Genomic DNA, 20,492 nt, shown 5'->3' with positions numbered 1-20,492 from the left:
TGAATCGTGGGAATAAAAATTTGTAGCGGAGATCGGCGCGAAGAGAGCCCAGAAAACTTTGGAACTGGATGTAAAACGTTTTCTTTGGTAAAGAAAAAGGATCCTGAAACGTGTTTAAATTGTAGCTGAATACTTTCTCTGCATAATTTCAAGATATATAAAACATTTATATTATATTTTACATATATTTCACGTATTATATTTTTTTACACATATTTATACACATATAAAAATGCATTCGTTCCTTTGACAGTTTCAATCGATTGACAATAATGGGACAATGTTCCTAAATTCTTGCAATGTTTTTAATTTGTCCAACAACTTCTTCAGCATTCTTCTTTTAATTATTCTATATTCTTTTTGTCAATAATTGCAACGAATAAAATTAATCAACGAACTTGAATGAATCTTTTCCGAGTCATTCTACATTATTATTATTACAAATATTTCTAGAAATCATGATCACACGGATAAAGATTTCCAGTCAAATTTCAAGTAAACATTTTTACAAAAAATTATTCATCAAAGGTGCTGACGCTTTATTATTTTAATCATTTATAGACTAAAAGTATTACTATTATTTAACGAATAAAATTATCATTGTACCGATAAATCAATTTAGCGTGTAACTTCACGTTGATACACAGAAATTTCAATTTTTCAAATAAATGTTCGACGAGGCTCTCTTTGCCCGAAGGCTCGCAACACCGCGCTCTCCCTGCAACCCCGTATTTCCGCGGCAACAACGATTCCGCGGCACCTTTTTTCCGCGCAGATGTCGCACGACGAGATTCGGCGCCGAGAAAATCACGATTGTCCGCGCGAAACTTTCCACCGGGCACCGGTGCCCGTAGAATAATAAATTTCTACCGTTAAATTACGAGTTGCGAACGCGCCGTGGCTTCTTATCGGCGCGACGACGTTCGGCACTGTAATTCACCGGCGCGACTTTCTCCGCGGGCCAGATTTATATTTCGAAACGATCACGTTCGAAAAGTTTGATTATAGTGACATATTCGCGGGGAATTAGCAACGGGCGCCTCCGAGAAAAACGAGAATATTCGGGCCAAGCGGAGCCCGAAATTACACGGTCCGACTGGTCCGTGAGCCGTGATTATCGCGTGTTTTTCGGAGTTCGCGCCTCGAACGTTCGCCCTCGACCGACAGAAATTTATGCGCGCGAAATTGCAACGCCGGCTCGAGCTTTCGATCCCGCCGAAAACGATCTCCGCGAAACGATTCCACGCTTTGGAGTCGGACGAAAGGGACGGCTCGCAATTAATTGCACGGTTTCCGTTGCAACCGATCTTCACCGACGAAACCGCTAATCATTTCACTTCGATGTCTTGCGTTTCGCGTGAACCTGGACAGGGGAAAATAAAGGAACGAGCATCATTAAATGAGCGTCAGTCATCCGGGAACGGTGTTCCCGGTTCATTTTAACACTTTCTTTCCTTGCCGCGCGAACGGCCGCAGCTGGCGAACGAGAACCGAGCGAAGCGTCGTTCGTTTCGCTGTAAAATGCAATGTTTTCGATTAAACCCAAGCGCACAGTTTTTTTGAAAAACAACCGGCCAAGAAAAATCAATTCTTTGGTGGAGAATTTTGATATACTGCGCTTTTGTTCCATGGAAAAAGGCTATATTTTATTCTTGAATAAATAAGAGTGTTATAGCTTATATATATAGTATAGAATATTTTATATACTTACTTATTTATTCTATATATAAGTGAGAGCTTACAATTCCATGTAAATGATAAATATCAATTAAACGATTTTTTTTCATTACTTTCACATTGTTATTTTCAATTCTCGATTATATTCGAGTGTGAAAAATTATAGCAGCATAAAATACAACGCCGCTCGAATTATCTCGAGTGTGCACAGTTTTTAATAGAATTAACTCGAGCGTACAAGTTAAGGGGTTAAAAGCCGAAGCTGTCGGGATTGTTGCAACTTCGAGAAAAAGACTAAGACTTAGGGAAAAGGGGGAAAGAAATTCGTTCGATCGTTTCAATTATTTTTCGCAGTTATTCTATTATTTTATTATTACTCTACTTTTTAAATCGATTGTTACGCCAATTTATCACGGCTTCTTAATCTTATTAAAATCCGCAAATCGTTAGAATATTCAAATTTAATCGTTCAATTTTAATTTGATTAAATAAAGTACACTAATTTTATAAACATCGTTTAGGGTTGGCAGTGCAGTCAAAGTGTACTTCTCCTGGACTCCTTTCTTTCCTTATCTCAACGAAAAATTTTAATTATCAGAAACTTGTTACTCGAATAACAATTTTTAACTGGTCCGAATAGAACCGTGAATTGAAGAAAATTGAAGGGGGCGTGGCCAAGCTGCCCCGAAGAGCAGCCGCGGCCAAACTCGGAGCGCGGCGGCCGCTCAGGCACCGGCGAAGTTTCCCGGAAGATCCGACGCGGCCGGGATTTCAGGCACGCGTTCTCACGACGCGGATCGGCGAACAATCAGGCGCGTTTAGCGTTTTGCCGGCTCGTTTTTCCCGGCGGTTCTTGTTCTCGCGGGCCGCGCGCTCTCGCCGGATGCGGCGGACGGGACGACGCGTTCCGACGCGCCGCGAGGGTGTTAAACGGAACATAATTGCCCTCCCGGGAAAGCTGTCGGGGAAATTCGTGCGGCCGACTTCGAGACAAAGCGGCGGAATCCGAGGAAACGTGTCAGCGATCCGGCTCCTTAAGCGGAGCGGCCGCACCGGCCGGCGCGTAAATGGCGAATCCGCGCGGCGATTCCCACGCGATGAATGAAACGGGATCCTATTCCGAGCCGCTCGCCGTCCGATGGCTTTTTGCAACCGCGAAATCATTCCCGTACTTCCAGCGAAATATTTAGGTCCTTCCGTGAACCGCGGTTCTTGTCCCATTGTCGACGATACATACGCGCGCCCGCAGACCTCTCCGCTTTTACGGAATCCACCCACGTATCCTCCCATAAGCACGGTAACGATCATCGGTTCCCTTCTGCTGAGATGTTAAACGGTAAATTTCCCGCTAATCTGTTTTATTTATTTTGCTTAATTTACTTATTTTAGTTTCCTTATTTCCTTTATTTTATTTTCCTCATTTTCCTTATTTACCTTGTTTTATTTTCCTTGTTTTCCTTATTTTATTTTCCTTATTTTCTTTATTTTCAATATTTTCCATATTTTCCAAGTTTTCCAAGTTTTCCATATTTTCCTTATTTTCTTTATATTCCTTATTTTACTTATTTTATCTAATTTACATTTACATTTACTGATACACTGTCATTTCCACATATTCCTTATTTTCCTAGTTTTCCTTATTTTCTTTATTTTCCATATTTTCCTTATTTTCCTTACTTTCTTATTTTACCTAATTTAATTTACATTTACTGATACACTGTCATTTCCTTATTTTCCTTATTTTCTTTATTTTGCCTAATTTAATTTACATTTACCAATACGCTGTCATTTCCTTATTTTCTTTATTTCCCCTCCTTCCTTATTTTCCTCGTTTCCCCTACTTTCCTTATTTTCCTTATTTCCCCTCCTCCTTACTTTCCTTTTATTTTCCTTGTTTCCCCTACTTTCCTTTTATTTTCCTTATTTCCCCTACTTTCCTTATTTTCCTTATTTTACCTAATTTAATTTACATTTACCGATACACTGTCACACAAAGCGAGCTACCTTTTCGTTCCGTTGCGGTAAAAATTGCCGTTCACCCGTACATTCGAGCAGACCGAATTCAACGGAAGAATTAGAGACCGTCTGCAGATTTATCGTTCGTTCTACGATGCTCGAACGATCGACGGTGCACGATTTCTGCTCGCGAGCAGTCGGATAGAAACGTCGAGACTCCGCGCATCGAAACGCGGAGACCACAATGAACGTGATTACATCACGCGACCGCAGCCACTTTGGAACTCGTTCGACGAGTTCCTCTTCCTTCGGCCGTTTGACCCACCTGCGATGATCGGACTGCGAACGGTTTAGACACGCCTCCCCTTAAAAGACAACAATCGCGGTAGCCGGTGCTTAGAGGGATCCTATCGGGGTCGTGTAAAAAGGAACTTGAATTTATTTTTCTAAACTATCTTAAATCAAAACCTATCTAAAAAAAAAATCGTCGTCTCCTGTAATATATAAAAAAATAGAGGATTAGCTCGATAGCTTCAAAACCCATAAGAAATATCTAAAGAATTCGTTCATAAAACTGCTCAACCTCGCTAAATCGAACGAAATCACCCAAAAAGAAACTTGAAATGTATTTTTCAGCGTCGCTTTAAATAAAAATCGAGCGAAGAAACCACCGTGTATAAAAACAGAATTGAGCATTAAAGCATTTCGGTAAACTATGAAAAAAGTCGAATATACAGGGTGTCCCAAAAATGTCTCGCAATTCCGAAATAGGAGATTCCTGAGATGATTTGAAGTAACTTTTTCCTTAACGAAAATACGATCCAGAGCTTTGTTTACGAATTATTCGCGAAAAACGGTGACCAATGAGAGGCGAGCACGACTTGCGCGAGGCGGCTCAACCGACGAGCGCGGAGGCCCAGTTCCGCCCGTTGGCTCAGCGCCAACCGGTCTCGCCTCCTATTGGTCGTCGTTTTTCGTTAATAACTCGCAAACGAAGCCGCGGGTCGCATTTTCGCCAAGGGCAAAGTTACTTCGTATGACCTCAGGAACCTCCAATTTCCGGATTGCGAGACATTTTTGGGACACCCCGTAGATCTACGATTTCACTCGGCAAATGTTTCGCGCCGTTTTCGGGCGCGAAACACCGGGATTCGTGTCGTGAATCAGTGTCGTCGCGGCGACACGAGATTCCGTGCGGCGATCCGACGTTCCCGATCGTGTCCAACCATAATCGATGCGTTCGGCTTGCAGCAGGTGGATGGTGGCGGGGAAGGCCGACCCGGAAATGCCGAAGAGGATGTACATCCATCCGGACTCGCCGAGCACCGGCGAGCAATGGATGCAGAAGGTCGTGAGCTTCCACAAGCTGAAACTCACCAACAACATCAGCGACAAGCACGACTTTGTAAGTATTGTACGTACCGCCAACCAAACAATTACTTACTTACTTAGCCACTAAGTCGGAGCTCCGTGTCTCGCAATTAATCGCCTAACTTTCGCCCAGCTTTGCGACCCCTTGAACGACACGGCCGATTAAAAGCTCGTTTACGGTCCCCTGTCCGCGACGATGACGAGAATTGTACGCGCGGGACCTGAAAATCGTCACGATTGATCGTGAAAATCGCTATTTTCGGTTTTTTTTGGTTATTTCTGCTGTTTGTCCGGAATCGATTTCGGCATTTTTGATCTTTCGCGATCGCAGATCTGCGTTCGATTCGGCTATGTTGGATTTTGATATAAATTATGCACGTGGCATATGATAATTATTTATTTTTATAGGCGCGAGTATAATCGCGCTAGTATAATCACGCTAGAATAAGCGCGCGAGTATAAAATCGCGCGAGTATAATCGCGCGAGCATAATCGCGCAGGTATAATCGCGCGAGTATAAAATCGCGCAAGCATAATCGTGCGAGTACAATCGCGCAAGCATAATCGCACGAGTATAAAGTCGCGCGAGCATAACAGCGCGAATATAATCATAGAAAAGTTAGAAGAATTACCAGCATTTACACTAAAAACGAGAATAATAATAATAAATAGACTGCGAATATTTGATACACTTAGCATAGCAAGAAATGAATAAACGAAAGCCAGAATATCAAAGACAAAAGAGAAAATTAAAAATACTGCTGCATTCTTTTCACTATAATGTATATATATAAAAGAAATAGTAGAAAAGGGAGGGGGATAAAAGGATAGTTCAATCGGAATCAATTTTACGATCCAAAATAATTTTTCTGACCTACAGCACTTACATTTTGCATAATCCAGTGCATTTTATGCACATGAAATTGAATTTCGCGACTCGTGCAACACACATTCGACAGGTTTTTTAAATACAAATAAATTTGATGATGTTCAAATCATATCGGAACGCGATATAACGATTTACAATGACGCCTATAATATATAACCTATTATATATAATATAATATAACGTCGTCGCTCGACTGCAAAGGGTTAAATGTGTTCACCCTTTCCACTGCTCGACGTTACGAATAAACATGTTCTGCCACGAATGCGTAAAATTAACAGTTCAACACATTCTGTGCCGAGCTGTTTTTAGTGATCATTTGATATTTCTCTGAAACTTGATATACTATACGTAATTATTAATTATCGTATTTATACTACGACAAACACAACTTTACTACTATTTATACTATCATTACTATTACTATTATTATTATACTACTATTATCACTATTACTATTACTATTTATACTACTAACAACAAAACAAACTTATTACGACCCATTCTCGCATTACAAATGAATTCTCCGCTTCTAAATTCGTTACGAACTATATTTTCAGCGCAATCGCGCGAGTATAATCGCGCAAGCATAATCGCACGAGTATAAAATATTACCATTCAAAATATTACCATTCAATAAACATGCAAGCACGTACCATCGGTGATACAAGTTTCGCGGAACGTCCTAATGACAATAACAATAATAATGCATTCCGCCAACAACAACGCACGAGAACCGAATGAGAAAAAGTACCAACGTTTCCGTCAGTTTCCCACACACACACACATGTTCTACAAGTTAATCCTGATCGCGGCAGGTAAACCGAACCGCGGCAGCTCCGTGGAAAAGTTTCCACCGAGTTGCGGGACGCGCGCGGAGTTTCCAGCGACTCCTTCAGCAGGAATTCGCAGACGAGAGAGGTCCCAACCCGTCCCGGAAATCTGCTGGAGGTAGGGGCCCTCCTGCGAAAGGGCCGGAAACGGGGTCCGTGTTTCCTCCGACGAGACGAGAAACAGAAGGATTCGGCGGCGGAGGGTCGGGGAGCCGCGGGGGCGGCGGCGGCAGTTGACGATCGGATTTCCGCGAGGATTCCAAACCGTGTTGCCGCGACGCGGCGCGGCGCGGTGCGGTGCGGTGCGGTGCGGTGCGGTGCGGCGTGGCGGGCTAATCCGAGGATTAAGTTATCGCGATGGATTTCGCCGTCAAGTAGCTGCGCGATCCCGCGTCCCCGGCCCCCCGCGCCGTCCGCGGTTCGCCCCTTAGTTCTTCTATTAGCCCCCGTCTCTCTCGCCTTTTCTCTCGGAGAAGAAGAGAGGCCTGCGGAAGCCAGCGTCTCGCAAAGAAGCCTGGCTCTTTCAGCGGCCTCCCCACCGCTCCTCCCTTCGGCAGCCCCCTGCCCGCCCCCCGTCGGTTCTCTTTTTTTTGCGAATCCTTTTTGCGGCAGTCCGTGTCGGCGTCCTTTGAAGGATCTTGCATCGCTGGCTCGTGAAATCTAGTCCTCTCCTGAACAGCCGGGGCCCAGAGCGATGTCAATGGCTGGCACAGCCCGACCTTTGTTACCGGCAGCCTTTTTCTTCATCGTGGCCTCCGTCTTCTTCTTCTGCTTCTTCTTCTTCTTCTTCTCTGTCGTCGTCTTCTTCTTCTTCTTCTTCGTCTCCCGCTCGTTTGTTCCACCATGGCAGCACGCATCGCGCGGTGCGCCACCAACCACCGGCCACCAGTCGTCCCCTTTTCTCCGGTGCCCCGGATGGGGTTGAACGGGGGGAGAGGGAAGGGTCCGCGGAAGGTAACCTCTCTCCACAACGTTAGCCACGGTTCACCTACGATCCGCCGGGACGGCTTCCGACCGCGGCGAGCACCGTAGAGATCCAGTTTGTGCACGAGCCCAGAAAATACCCCTGCCGGCAGCCCCTCGAGCGGGCTAATAGCCGGTCCGCCGGCAGCCGTCAACCCTTTCCAGATTCGGGGAAGATGCGGATCTGCGAGGGATAATGCGGGACACTTTGGTCGCCGGGATCTGGAGCGGAAGACGAGATGATGGCCAGGGTCCTCTCGCGCGCTCCTTCAGCCGGCGTCTTTTCTATCGGAGATCACGGAGGGGTTTGGGGCCGCATGCGGTCGCGCGGGGATGACGCGCCACGCATCGACGCATCATCCTCTTTTTTTTCGGCCGCCGAACGTTTCTCGTCGAATTAATTGCGCAGCCGGCGAGAGCGAGTTTGCGACGAGCTTGCGAAGCGATTTGGGAAGCCGTTGGACGACTCCGGAGGGAGAAAGGGCCCGGGAAAACGGGGGCCCGGGGACCCTCGACTCGACTCCCAGCCGCCGGTAATTATTTCGTCCCGGTGTCCTGTTCGCTGCCGGACAGAGAAATTAGCGCGAACAGCTCCGGGACCCGTCCGAAAGGACGTCTCGAAGGATCGGATCTCTCTAATCCTGGCCGGCGACGCGTCGGCTCGGCAGCCCCTTTGTCGGGAAAATCCCGAGGCAGCAAACAAAAATCAGGCACTCGGCGAGTCGAGTCCTTCGGAGACGGCTTCCTCGAGCGCGTCTCGAGCCGCGCCGCGCACGGGCAAACACGGGGTGGTCAGCAAACATCGGGAAAAACCGGGAACCAGGCCTCTCGCCCGGTCCTGTCGCTGCTCCCGTTTCCTCCGCGCCGCCCTGCTCGAGCTAACATCTACCTTCCCGGGCGTCACGGTGCGTGGGAATCGGGCTTAAAGTGTCCGGCTTTCGGATCACGCAGCTTGTCCGGGGTTAATGGATCGCCGCTGGGCCAATTCGACGGGGATAACGCGGTGAAAACTGTCCTACGGACCCCTTTGTCATCCCACCGGAACGTTCCCCCGACCGTGTTTGCTCTGGTTTCTTCGGCTTTTAACAAGGCCACTTTGTGAACGTTACCGTTCGTTGTATCGTCGGGAATTCGTTGTTTAATGTTGTTTTTTCTGGGAGGATGCAGATTGGGTGTTTCGAATTGCCGGCGTTTTTTCGGCGATGTTGAGTTGGTGGGAGCCGTTGACACTTTGTGATGACCTAATATTCTGGCTCTTTGTTGTTTAAAGTTGTTGGGGCAGACTGTGTCTTGTGTTTTTCTAGTTGTCAGGGTTGTTTTGGGTGGTTCTGGGATTGATGGAGGACTTTGATACAATTTGAAATGACAGAAGATTCTTCGTTGTTTGAAGTTGTTCCTTGAAAACTGTGTCTTGCATTTTTCAAATTGACTTCGTTTTGGGCTCGTGGAAGCCGTTGACACTTCGTGATGACCTAATATTCTGGCTCTTTGTTGTTTAAAATTGTTGGGACAGACTGTGTCTTGTGTTTTTCAAGTTGTCAGCATTTTTGGGTAGTTGTGGGACTGATGGAAGCCTTCGATAGAATTTTTAAGATGAGAGGACTCTAACTCTTCGTCGTTTGAAGTTATTCCTTGAAGACTGTATCTTGCATTTTTCAAATTGACATTGTTTTTGGATAGTGTTGGGACTGATAGAACCTATTTAAAATGACTCAACTCTGACTGGATCTTGCGTCTTTCAAATTGCCACCGTTCTTGGACGGTTCTGGGATTGGAAATAACCCTTTGATACAATTTAAAATGGCAGAACCCTAGCTCTTCGTTGTTTGAAGTTGTTCCTTGAAGACTGTATCTCGCATTTTTCAAATTGACATGGTTTTTGGATAGTATCAGAACTGATAGAACCGTTTGACACTATCTAAAATGACTTAGCCTTGACCCTTTATTGTTTAAAATTGTTCCACGAAGACTGGACCTTGCGTTCTCCAAATTGCCGTCGTTCTTGGACGATTCTGCGACTGGTAAAAGCTTTTGACACTGTTTAAAATGATCCAACAATGACACTTCGTTGTTTAAAATTGTTCCTCAAAGATTGGATCTTCGGGATTGGAAATAACCCTTTGATACAATTTAAAATGACGCAGCCTTAGTTCTTCGTTGTTTGAAGTTGTTCCTCGAAGGCTGTATCATGCATCTTTCAAATTAACATCGTTTTTTGGATGGTGTCGGGATTGATAGAACCACTTGACACTATTTAAGATGATTGGCATCCTTTCTGAATCACATTGGGACTGATATAACCCTTTCACGCCTCATCAAACCAAAGCTTCCACGACGATCTTCCGCGTAAACATAACAACTTATTGTCAACTAAATGACAATAACAACAGCGATCGCGGTAAACGCGAAACGCGGAAAATACAATTATGTACTCGCTAAGTGATCCTATATACAAAGAATTACATAGGAATCGGTCCCATAGGAATTACATCGGTCCCAAAACTAACGTTTTCTTCCTCAAACAGGGTTCGTTTCTCGCGTCTTTCAAATCGACCAGGTAAAAAAGAGCGTTTCGATGGAGAATCTGAAGATCTTCGAGGCAAATATCTTGATCTTTCGAGGAGGCATTAAGCCGGAAGCTTTTTCATCGGTTATGCCAGGGCCCGGCGGGGAAATTAGGATGTCGCGGGCGGCGTCTGGTGGGAACAAACGGCTGAATCGCGTGGTGTTTTGCGCCGAGCCGGTGGTTTTTCCCCCGATTTAGCCGTTCTCCGCGGCACTCGAGCCGGCTTTATCAAGGATGCTTGATCTCGCCGTTTAATCCGCGCCGCCGAAAAGCGGCCAGGCATTCGTCCTTTCACCCAGATCGACCAGCTCGTTGCATAAAGAAGATCCAGCGACTCCTCGTTTCGAGTGGTTCGACAAAAGCGCGCGCCTTGACAGCCTCTCGACGCCCGGTCTCTCTCTCTCTCTCTCTCTCTCTCTCTTTCTCTCTTTCTCTGTCTTTTTCTCTCTTGTTCTCTAGCTCTCTTTCTCTCTCTCTCTTTCTCTCTTTCTCTCTTTCTCTCTTTCTCTGTCTTTTTCTCTCTTGTTCTCTAGCTCTCTCTCTCTCTCTCTCTCTCTCTCTTTCTCTCTTTCTCTCTTTCTCTGTCTTTTTCTCTCTTGTTCTCTAGCTCTCTCTCTCTCTCTCTCTCTTTCTCTCTTTCTCTCTTTCTCTGTCTTTTTCTCTCTTGTTCTCTAGCTCTCTCTCTCTCTCTCTCTCTCTCTTTCTCTCTTTCTCTCTTTCTCTGTCTTTTTCTCTCTTGTTCTCTAGCTCTCTCTCTCTCTCTTTCTCTCTCTCTGTGACGGTCTTGCTCCCCAGCTAATCGCTTCTAGATTTTCTCTATCCTAATTTACCCCTCGACTCGATAATCCGAGTGCCGGCGATCAGCTGGAGCACTGAAAAGCCGGAAGATGCTCTTCTAAATCGCCAATAAAACACGAGTCCCTAGTTAACCCAGATCGACAGCGATTGCGCGTTCCAGCGGCGACAAGTGTTCTATTAAAGTGAAAATTCAGGGGTTTCCGCAACTGACCAAAACTTTAGCAATTTCATTGACGTCTCTCAAGGACTACAAAGATCAATTTCGAAGTTTCTTCTATCAATTTTCCCGCGACGCGAGTACAAAGTCCACCGTGTCACTATTAGGAGAAAGGAAAAGATTTTCTGGAGCCGGTTACTGCGTGGCCATGATCCACAAAAGTCAGTTACTGTGCTTCGATTAATTCAGTTAATGTGCTGTTTAACTGAATACTGTGCCTCGATTACTGTACTCCCTGCCTGAACACTGGCCTCGATAATTGTGCAGAATATAACATTAATTAGTTAACGTACGTTCGTAAATTTTACACACTGTAAAAAAGATTTGATATAATAATAAATTAGTTAAAAGTTTATATATTGGAGATGAATGCTTTGACAGAGTTTTATATGTACGTTTCGTCTCTTTGAAAATATGACAGAGATGATCCGAGGATTTGAGGTTATGTAACCTTATCCCGTGGTAAGCAGTGGCTGACACACATCCGGTGAAAAATAGGTTCACTTACTGTGCACGGTAACTAATGCATCGAGCGAGAAATAGGTTCACTTTACTGTTCGCAGTAAATAAATTACTGAAATTACTTGAAATTGAAACTGGAAACAAAAATTCGGATACATAATCGCTGTTTTGTCTTCCCGCAAATTTAATTCGTTTTAACGTTACAATTAACATTGCGATTGACGTTGTAATATTTCACCTAGAATGATATATTTTACCGAATATTGATCTCCACTCGTTCGGTATTTTCTTAAGCTTTTTCATAAGCTTCGCAGAAGATTTCTCGAACTCCTTATAAAAAAGAATTGAAATAATTCTGTGTGGTATTTTAATTTTAGCACATATGAATAAATAATTGAATTTGAATGCAAAAATTTAATACGTTTTCAGTTCACTCACTGTCCACAGTAAATGAACCACTGAAAAATTGAAACTAAGAACAAAAATTTAAATAAACAATCACTGTTTCGTCTTTCCGTGAACTTAGTACATTTTACCAATACAATTAGCATTGTAGTATCTCATCTAGAATGATATATTAATATTAATTTAATTTAATTAATATTCGGTTAATAAAAATCAATTTTTATTAACCGAATATTAGTCTTTATTCGTTCAGTATTTTCTTGAGCTTCTCAATAAGCTTCGCAGAAAATTTCTTGAACGCTTTATAAACAAAATTGAAATAATTCTGCATAGTATTTTAACCTTAACACCACACACACACACACAAAATAAACAATTGAATTCGAGCGCAATAATTCAACACGTCTCTATCGATAAATACAAAATGAACGATGCTTGAAAATAGAACCGAAGGCACAGTAATTGGCTACCCCGCGGTAACTAGGTCCGCAACGTTCCGACGGAGGCGACGAAAGGCGTGGATCTAAATATTGACCGTACCGTTTCCGGGCCTGGGGGGGGGGAGGGGGGGACCACGCGAGATTAAAACATTGCCGGGGCTTTCCATTTCGAGTTCCCCGCGGAAAATCAGTTTTAATGTACATTTCCCGGCCGCGTGGTGCGGCCGTTCCCGTTCTTTTTTTCCAATTTGCCGAAAATTAAAACGGGAAACAATCAGCGCGGCCGAACGAATCGAGCCGAAACCCGATCAAACGTGCCTCGCAGCTTTAATTATCCAGCGGCCGGCACGCGTGTCCGTGTACGTGGGAAATTGCGCGCTCGGAAACCACCTCCGACCGCCGCGCCCCGCGGCCCGCCCTCCGTTTGTTTTTTTCCTTTTCTGCTCCTGTTTTTCGTGGGACGCGTAGCCTAGCCGCGCACCGGTTACGAGCGTCGCTGACATGCCGCTTAGTATTCCATTACCCGGCTTTTTAGCCCGCCGGTTTCCGACTCGATTTTTCGCCCTCCGCCTCGCCCGCGCCCCGTGGAAATCGATTCGGACGCGTAACCGAACTTCGGAAGGAGTGGCCGCCGCTCTGTGACAGCCTTTCGTCGCGGAAACTGGTTAACCAGCTGCCGAATGGTTAACCGGACTGTTTCGTTGCTTGTCATCTGCTTTCAACGGACTGCTGCGAGAATCCGAGAATCCGGAGTCGATGCGCTTGGACTTTCTTATATGTGTGTATATGTGTATATTTGTATATACAATTATATTATTATTATTTGTTTGTATTTATAAATAATAATATATATATATATTATTTATATATATTTTTATATGAATATATATAAATATATATTTATTTATTTTATTATATTATTATATATTATTATATTATATAATATACTAGTAATAAATATACTATTTATTATATTATTATATTATATTTTATTATTTATATATTATTATTATTTGTATATACACATTATATGTGTTTATGTATGTTCATTTTTCGACTTTTGTATGCTGCGTTCGTTAGATCTTGTGATTGCGAGATCGTGTCTCTGTGGGAGAGGTCATAGTTTATAGCGTTGCGAGGAGAGGTTATTTGGATGGAAGTGGGGAGAAGTCTGTATTTGGATGAAAGTGGGGGAAGATATACATTTGGCTAGATGCGAGGAAACGATTTAGATTTGGATAAGGATGGAGGAAGGTTTAGATTCTGCTTAATATGGGGAAGTTTGGCAGATTTGGCGGAAAATGGGGAAAAGTCTAGATTTAGCTGGAATTGGAGGAAAGTTTAGATTTAGCTAGAATTGGAGGCAAGTCTGGATTTGGATGATATTGGGGGAAGGTCTAGATTTGGATAAAACTGGTGAATAGTCTAGATTTAGCTAGAATTGGAGAAAAGTCTGGATTTGGTTAAAACTAGGAGAAAGATTTATATTTAGCTAAAACTGGAGAAAAGTCTGGATTTAGCTAGAATTAGAGAAAAGTCTGGATTTGGCTAAAAATGGAGAAATGCCTAGATTTGGATAAAACTGGAGAATAGTCTAGATTTAGCTGGAATTGGAGAAAAGTCTGGATTTGGTTAAAGCTAGGAAAAAGATTTATATTTAGCTAAAACTGGAGAAAAGTCTAGATTTAGCTAGAATTGGAGAAAAGTCTAGATTTGACTAAAAATGGAGAAATGCCTAGATTTGGATAAAACTGGAGAATAGTCTAGATTTAGCTAGAATTGTATAAAAGTCTGGATTTGGCTAAAACTAGGAGAAATATCTAGACTTGTCTAAAACCGCAGAAAAGTCTAGATTCAGCTAGAATTGTATAAAAGTCTGGATTTGGCTAAAACTAGGAGAAACATCTAAATTCGTCTAAAACAGCAGAAAAGTCTACATGCGACTAAAAACTGGAGAAAACTCTGCAATTGTCTAAAACTAGAGAAAATGCTACATTCGGCTAAAACTAGCGAAAAGTCTACGTTCGAGAATGAAGAAAGCTCTGCATTTAAGTAAAACTGGTAAAAACTATGCCAAAGAGAATGGGCAAGATCGAGCTCTCCCACAGGCTTTCCCGCTCCCATCGCCAAATCTATCGTCTTCCATCCCAACCGAAATAGTTCCCGAAAACTTTTTAATTAACTAAAATCGCGAAGGGTTGAACACGATCCGCGGCGATTCCCGGCATCCGCGTCTCCGGCTCGCCACCTCGTCCGTCCGTCCTCGATTCGCTTTTCAGCTCGGTTTCTTTCGCAGCCGGGGAAAAAATGGCACAAAAGGGTGGAAACAAGGGTCAGTTTTTCTGGCCGAGAGGAGGAGGTGGAGGAGGAGGGAGCCCGCCGGAGAAAGAGCCGAGAGAGTTGTTCGGTGGTTAGAGCCGTCTCGTTCGTTTCTGCCGTTTCTTTTTCTTCTTTTTTTCGGCGTTCGTCCCACGCCTCGGTCGCGTCGCGTCGCGACGCGGCTCGTTGCGTGCGCGCACCCGTGCACCCGTGCAACCCGCGCACCCACGCGGTCACACGCACACGATCGCGCACGCACACCGGCCCGGGCTCATTGCGGAATCGCGTGCGCGGCTGCGAGGTGTCGTGCGTGTGAGCTTCGGCCGGGGTCGGGGGCCATTTTGCTGTTCACCGAGCAACGAACACCGATCCGATTCGTGTTCCGAGCACGAACGTGTCCTGCACTCGCGAGCGTGTTGCACGCGCCATTGATGCACCACCTTGCTTCGGCTCGATTCCCATCGCGAACGTCGGCGCGAACCGACCGAATCGAACTCTCGTTCTATTAGACGGATCGGTCGAAACTTCCGGATATTTATCGGTCCGGCAGTTCTAGATCATGTAGACACTCTGGATCTAGACTCTCGACCTAGACTATTTCGCTGCTGGATGCTGTGATGTGAACTGAGGATGGAAGATATTTCGTTTAGAGTGGTCTTCGTTGATGTGTAGATCGCGTTTGTCGAAGCAGCGTAATTTTACGTACATTTTTTGGTCTGGACGTTGTTAAGACGTTGTTAAGACGTTTTTAAGACGTTGCTAAGATGTCTTAGAGACGTTTTGAAGCAGACGCTGTTAAAATGTTGCTAAGATGTCTCAGAGACGTCCTGAAACAGACGTTGTTAAGACGTTGTTAAGACGTTGTTAAGATGTCTTAGAGACGTCCTGAAGCAGAAGTTGTTAAGACGTTGCTAAGATGTCTTAGAGACGTCCTGAAACAGACGTTGTTAAGACTTTGTTAAGATGTCTTAGAAACGTCCTGAACCAGACGTTGTTAAGACGTTGTTAAAACATTATTAAAACGTCGTGAAGATGTCTTATAGACGTCCCGAACCAGACGTCGTTTCAACGTCTGAACTAAGACGTCTTAAAGACGACCCGAACTGGACGTCGTCGCGACACCGAAATAGGACGTTTCGAAGACTAGTTTGGGACGTCTTCAATTGGGAGAACTTCAATGAGACGTCTTCAAATCTCTAAAAATTCGTACATATTAGCTTATGGTTGGTCCAGACAGGCTAATCTTGGCACTACAATAAGCGATATAATAAATTCCCTAATTCGCACTCAGATTGCGCACAAAAATGGACAATTTTGCAAGAGTACGCGCAAACCGCAAGGTTATTCTTAACAATTGTAAAGACGAGCCGCAAGGCTCGAATAATCGCGTCTCCTCTTCCATCAAATTAAGGAGAATTTACTGTGGTTACAAAACCAGAATGAAAAATCGCTCGCCAATTACCGCATCAATTCCGTCTCGCGTATTCACATTGAAACAGTCTGACCCTTACGGCGCGCGCCGTTTGTTGGAACGGCGAACAGTTCGCGCGGCGACATGCAGCCGCGTCTCAATCGGGCGAGAACGCGAGGCGGCGTGACGCGAAGACGAAAAATTCTTTGACGCGAAATTGTCCCGAAGACGAGCACATATCCGGTCCGGGTTGAACGTCGCGCGCAGGTGTCGTCTTCGGGAAAGGGCTCGGCCTGCGGCTGATATTACGGGATCGTTTGCCATGACCACATTCGGCACGCACTCCTGCAAATTTCCCCCGGGGATGCCACTCTCTCTTTCTCTCTCTCTCTCTCTCTCTATCTCTCTCTATCTCTCTCTCTCTCTCTCTCTCTGGTAACGATCGCGCGGAAATTCTGCGGCAGATTCCAGCCGGGCGGCGAGGGCTGACGTTTCGCGGGGCTCCGGGTAAGAGGGGGCGGGTCCCGCGACGACTCGTTCACACGTCCCTTTTCGCATGAAATGAATTTACGTGTCCGTCACTCCGTTTCCAATCGCGCCACGGATCTTTGCACGGAAATCTGTCGCCGACGCGATTATCTGCGCTGTCCGACGTCGCGAAGTTCGGACTTTCCCCTTTAATTTCAGGGCTGAAATAAGTCGCCACGATGTTTTTTCATCGCGAAGTTACAGCACTAAGATATCTCGAGGCGTTCTTGTTTTGTTTTTAAACCTAATCTGAAGTGTGAGAAAATAAATCGAACTCAATCATTTCATTTTGAGATGCATTTATGGGAAAAACGTGTAGCTAAAATATGAGGTTGTGAGGACATAAGAAGAATTTAGTAATATAGCTGTAGCCCGTGGGGCTATTTCTATGAAACTTAGCTTAAATGAAAGCTGGAAGTGTCTACTTTAAAATAGGGTGGATTATATTTCAATAGAATGACGGGATCATTTTGAAAAATTTAAAGAAATCGGCCTGTGTCATCATGGGGTTTACAAGATCTAAAAGTAAAAGTTCAGCTGGATTTCAAGTTATGTTCTCGTAGGGTTATTTCTATGCAACTTAGCTTAAACGAAAGCTAGAAGTATTTACTTCAAGACAGCGTAGATTAGATTTCAATATAATGACGGGATCATTTTGAAAAGTTTAAAGAAATCGGCTTGTGTCATCATGGGGTTCACAAGATTCAAAAATAAAAGTTCAGATAGATTTTATATTACGTTCTCATAAACCTATTTCTATGTAACTAAGCTGAAATGAAAGCTGGAAGTATCTACTTTAAAATAGGGTGGATTAGATTTCAATAGAATGACGGGATCATTTTGAAAAATTTAAAGAAATCGGCCTGTGTCATCATAGGGTTTACAAGATCTAAAAGTAAAAGTTCAGCTGGATTTCAAGTTATGTTCTCGTAGGGCTATTTCTATGCAACATAGCTTAAACGAAAGCTGGAAGAGTCTACTTTAAAACGGGGTCAATTAGATTTTAGTAGAATGACGAAATCATTTCGAAAAATTTAAAGAAATCGACCTGTGTCATCACAGGGTTCACAAGACTAAAAGTAAAAGTTCAGACGGATTTCAATTTACGTTCCCGTAGAGCTATTTCTATATAACTAAGCTGAAATGAAAGCTGGAAGTATCTACTTTAACACAGTCTAGATTAGATTTCAATAGAATGACGAGATCATTTGGCAAAATTTAAAGAAATCAATCCGTATCATCACCGGGTTCACAGGACTCAAAAGTAAAAGTTCAAACGTATTTCAAGTTACGTTCCCGTGGAGCAATTACAACGCAACCGTGCTGAAACGAAAGCTGGAAGTGTCTCCTTCAAGACCATATATATTCTCGCGTGAAAACTTCTTACACAACCGAACGGTTTCGAGGCGGACACGTGGCGGCGACCATTTTTCGAATTTCGTCGATCGACGGCCGCGCCGCGCGACGAACGAAAAATCGTGCGCCGCGTGTTCCCTCCCCCCGATGTAAATTCACTTTCGAGAGCCGGATCGAGTGATGGAGCGAGTCGCTCGGAATCGTTAGATTATCCTCTGGAAAAGAACCGGTAGGAAATCGGCGGTGGAATACGGCGCGCCAGCTGATCGCCGGACGGATTTTCTCTCGGCGGCGTGGCGCGGCGGCCGGCATCTTTTTGCTCGCTTTTCAATTAAACGCGGCGATCAGCGTTCCCGGGGGCGAGACGTGGAATTACGTCGACGACTAGGTTCCGTACTCGATTAACGATCGCGCGCATTCCGTATCAAGACATCATCTTAGCGCTCCGCGCCGCGCCGAGCCGCGCCGTGCCGCGCGCGTCTCTCCGCAAGCCGATTCAGTGCCGGGCAATTTGCGTTCGGCCAGCGAGAAAACTGGCGTGGAATCCGGTCCGCGGTGGCTCCCGATCGTTATAATAAATGGGATAACGACGTAACGGGCACGCCAGCGGCGGAGAGAGGGGCCGAAGATCCTCCGCTCGTAATTATTGCGTTCGGCTGGATCGCGTCGCGCGTTCTGTTCCCTGCCCTCGAACCCTTGACCGTCGCCCGTTCCTTGCCCGCAGTCGACCAACGATCATCATCCGCGTTACAGTCTCGGCTGACAAACAACCAGCATCGGTTTCGAACCGCTCCGCGTTTCTAATTACGACGAGTCGCGCGGCTCATTTTCATTTTTCTGCCAATCAATTTATCGATCCTTTACGGATCACTTTGGTTTCCCTATTTTTCTGTTCTTTTCTTGTCTTTTTCTAAATAGCTTAGGACGTCGATGGAATGACAAAAAATGACTGTCTACCTGCTTCGTGTTCGATCATCTGCGTCAATTGCGAGAGAAATAAACTGATCGGCGAGTTCGTTGTTTCTTTAATCGTTCTAGTCGAGTATGAAATAAGGCGACATTTTGAAGTTTCTCTGGTTTATTTGCTATCGTAAATTACGATCACCTAATTTTGTCACGAACGCATAAAATTGCGACGATCATACCGTATTGTTTTATGAGAATGACAAGGTAAGATTTATGAAAAAACTTGCGACGATTTCTGTTGGAATAAATGCTCGAGTGTGATGAAGTTTGTCTGAGAATTACTCGTGGAAATATTTTTATAATGTCGGGAAACGTGGAGGAAGAAATCGGAAATCAGTCGTTTTCCCTAATTAATTGTGATTGATTAATACAGCGAAATTTTGTAGTCATACGTGACGATTGAATATTGCAGAATAATATAAACTGCTTCGCTCAATTCCATATTACTATGGTCAATTTCATCTTTTATGGTGCATCTTTATTATGCAATTCAACAAGTTGCCGACATCAATGTCTTTAGTAAACAGTAATGTGGTTAAAAAATATTATATAGTAATAATATTGTACAGTAATGATATTATATAATAATAATATTGTACAGTAATGATATTATATAATACTAATATTATACAGTAATGATATTATACAATAATAATATTATACAATAATAGTATATATTAATAACGATAATATTACCTCAATATAATATTTCAATCTTAGGAGATATATCCACACACAACTTCATCTACTGTACAAACAAATAAAGATCCAATCTATTAGCTTAATAATGCAATTATTCTATTGTCTGAACACTTATAATTCTGTCAAATGGCCGGATAATCGCGATTCCACAGTATCTGACCCCAAAGCAAAAGCGAAGTTTCCACAGACGTATTTTTAAAAAGCCAAAAATTCGGTCACCGCTGGATTGCTTAACAAACATTCTGTCACCGGCTAACAAAGAATTGGCTAACAAAGAATTCCGTAAATGCAGTAATGCCTCTCTAATTGACGCTCAGATCGTGCACGAAAATGAACAACGTGGAAAGAGGAGAGATACGATTATTCGAGCCTTGCAGCTCGTTTTTATAGTTGTTGATAATTCTGTAACTGTAAAACGAGGCGCAAGACTCAATTTAATCGTATCTTTTCGTTCCGAAGAATCGATCGAATTGGAATATATATTCTTTTTCAATATTAGTGATCGTCTATGTGGAAAATTCGTTCGATTAACACGCGTTCTATTGGCGAGAAATGATCAATGATTTTGTAACGATAGAAAGATTTGTATTCATTTTATTTTATTTTATTTGCAAGCTTTATCAATCTTTTTGTATC

The 20,492-nt window shown here is 43.8% G+C and overlaps 1 protein-coding gene across 3 annotated transcripts in view; it reads left to right on the top strand.

Annotated features, from left to right (window-relative positions):
- Window positions 1–20,492, top strand: part of bi (T-box transcription factor bifid) — a 208,951-nt gene that overhangs the window by 85,823 nt on the left and 102,636 nt on the right. For 2 of the 3 annotated variants that reach the window (XM_033473505.2, XM_033473504.2), the window contains exon 4: window positions 4,885–5,047. In XM_033473505.2, coding sequence (XP_033329396.1) covers window positions 4,885–5,047 — 163 coding nt within the window. The remainder of the gene's footprint in view (window positions 1–4,884; window positions 5,048–20,492) is intronic. The other variant, XM_033473506.2, reaches the window with a different exon arrangement.

This window comes from Megalopta genalis, chromosome 3, assembly GCF_051020955.1.
Source record: "Megalopta genalis isolate 19385.01 chromosome 3, iyMegGena1_principal, whole genome shotgun sequence".
NCBI classification, from domain to species: Eukaryota; Metazoa; Arthropoda; class Insecta; order Hymenoptera; family Halictidae; genus Megalopta; species Megalopta genalis.
This window is presented reverse-complemented; position numbering and strand designations above follow the sequence as displayed.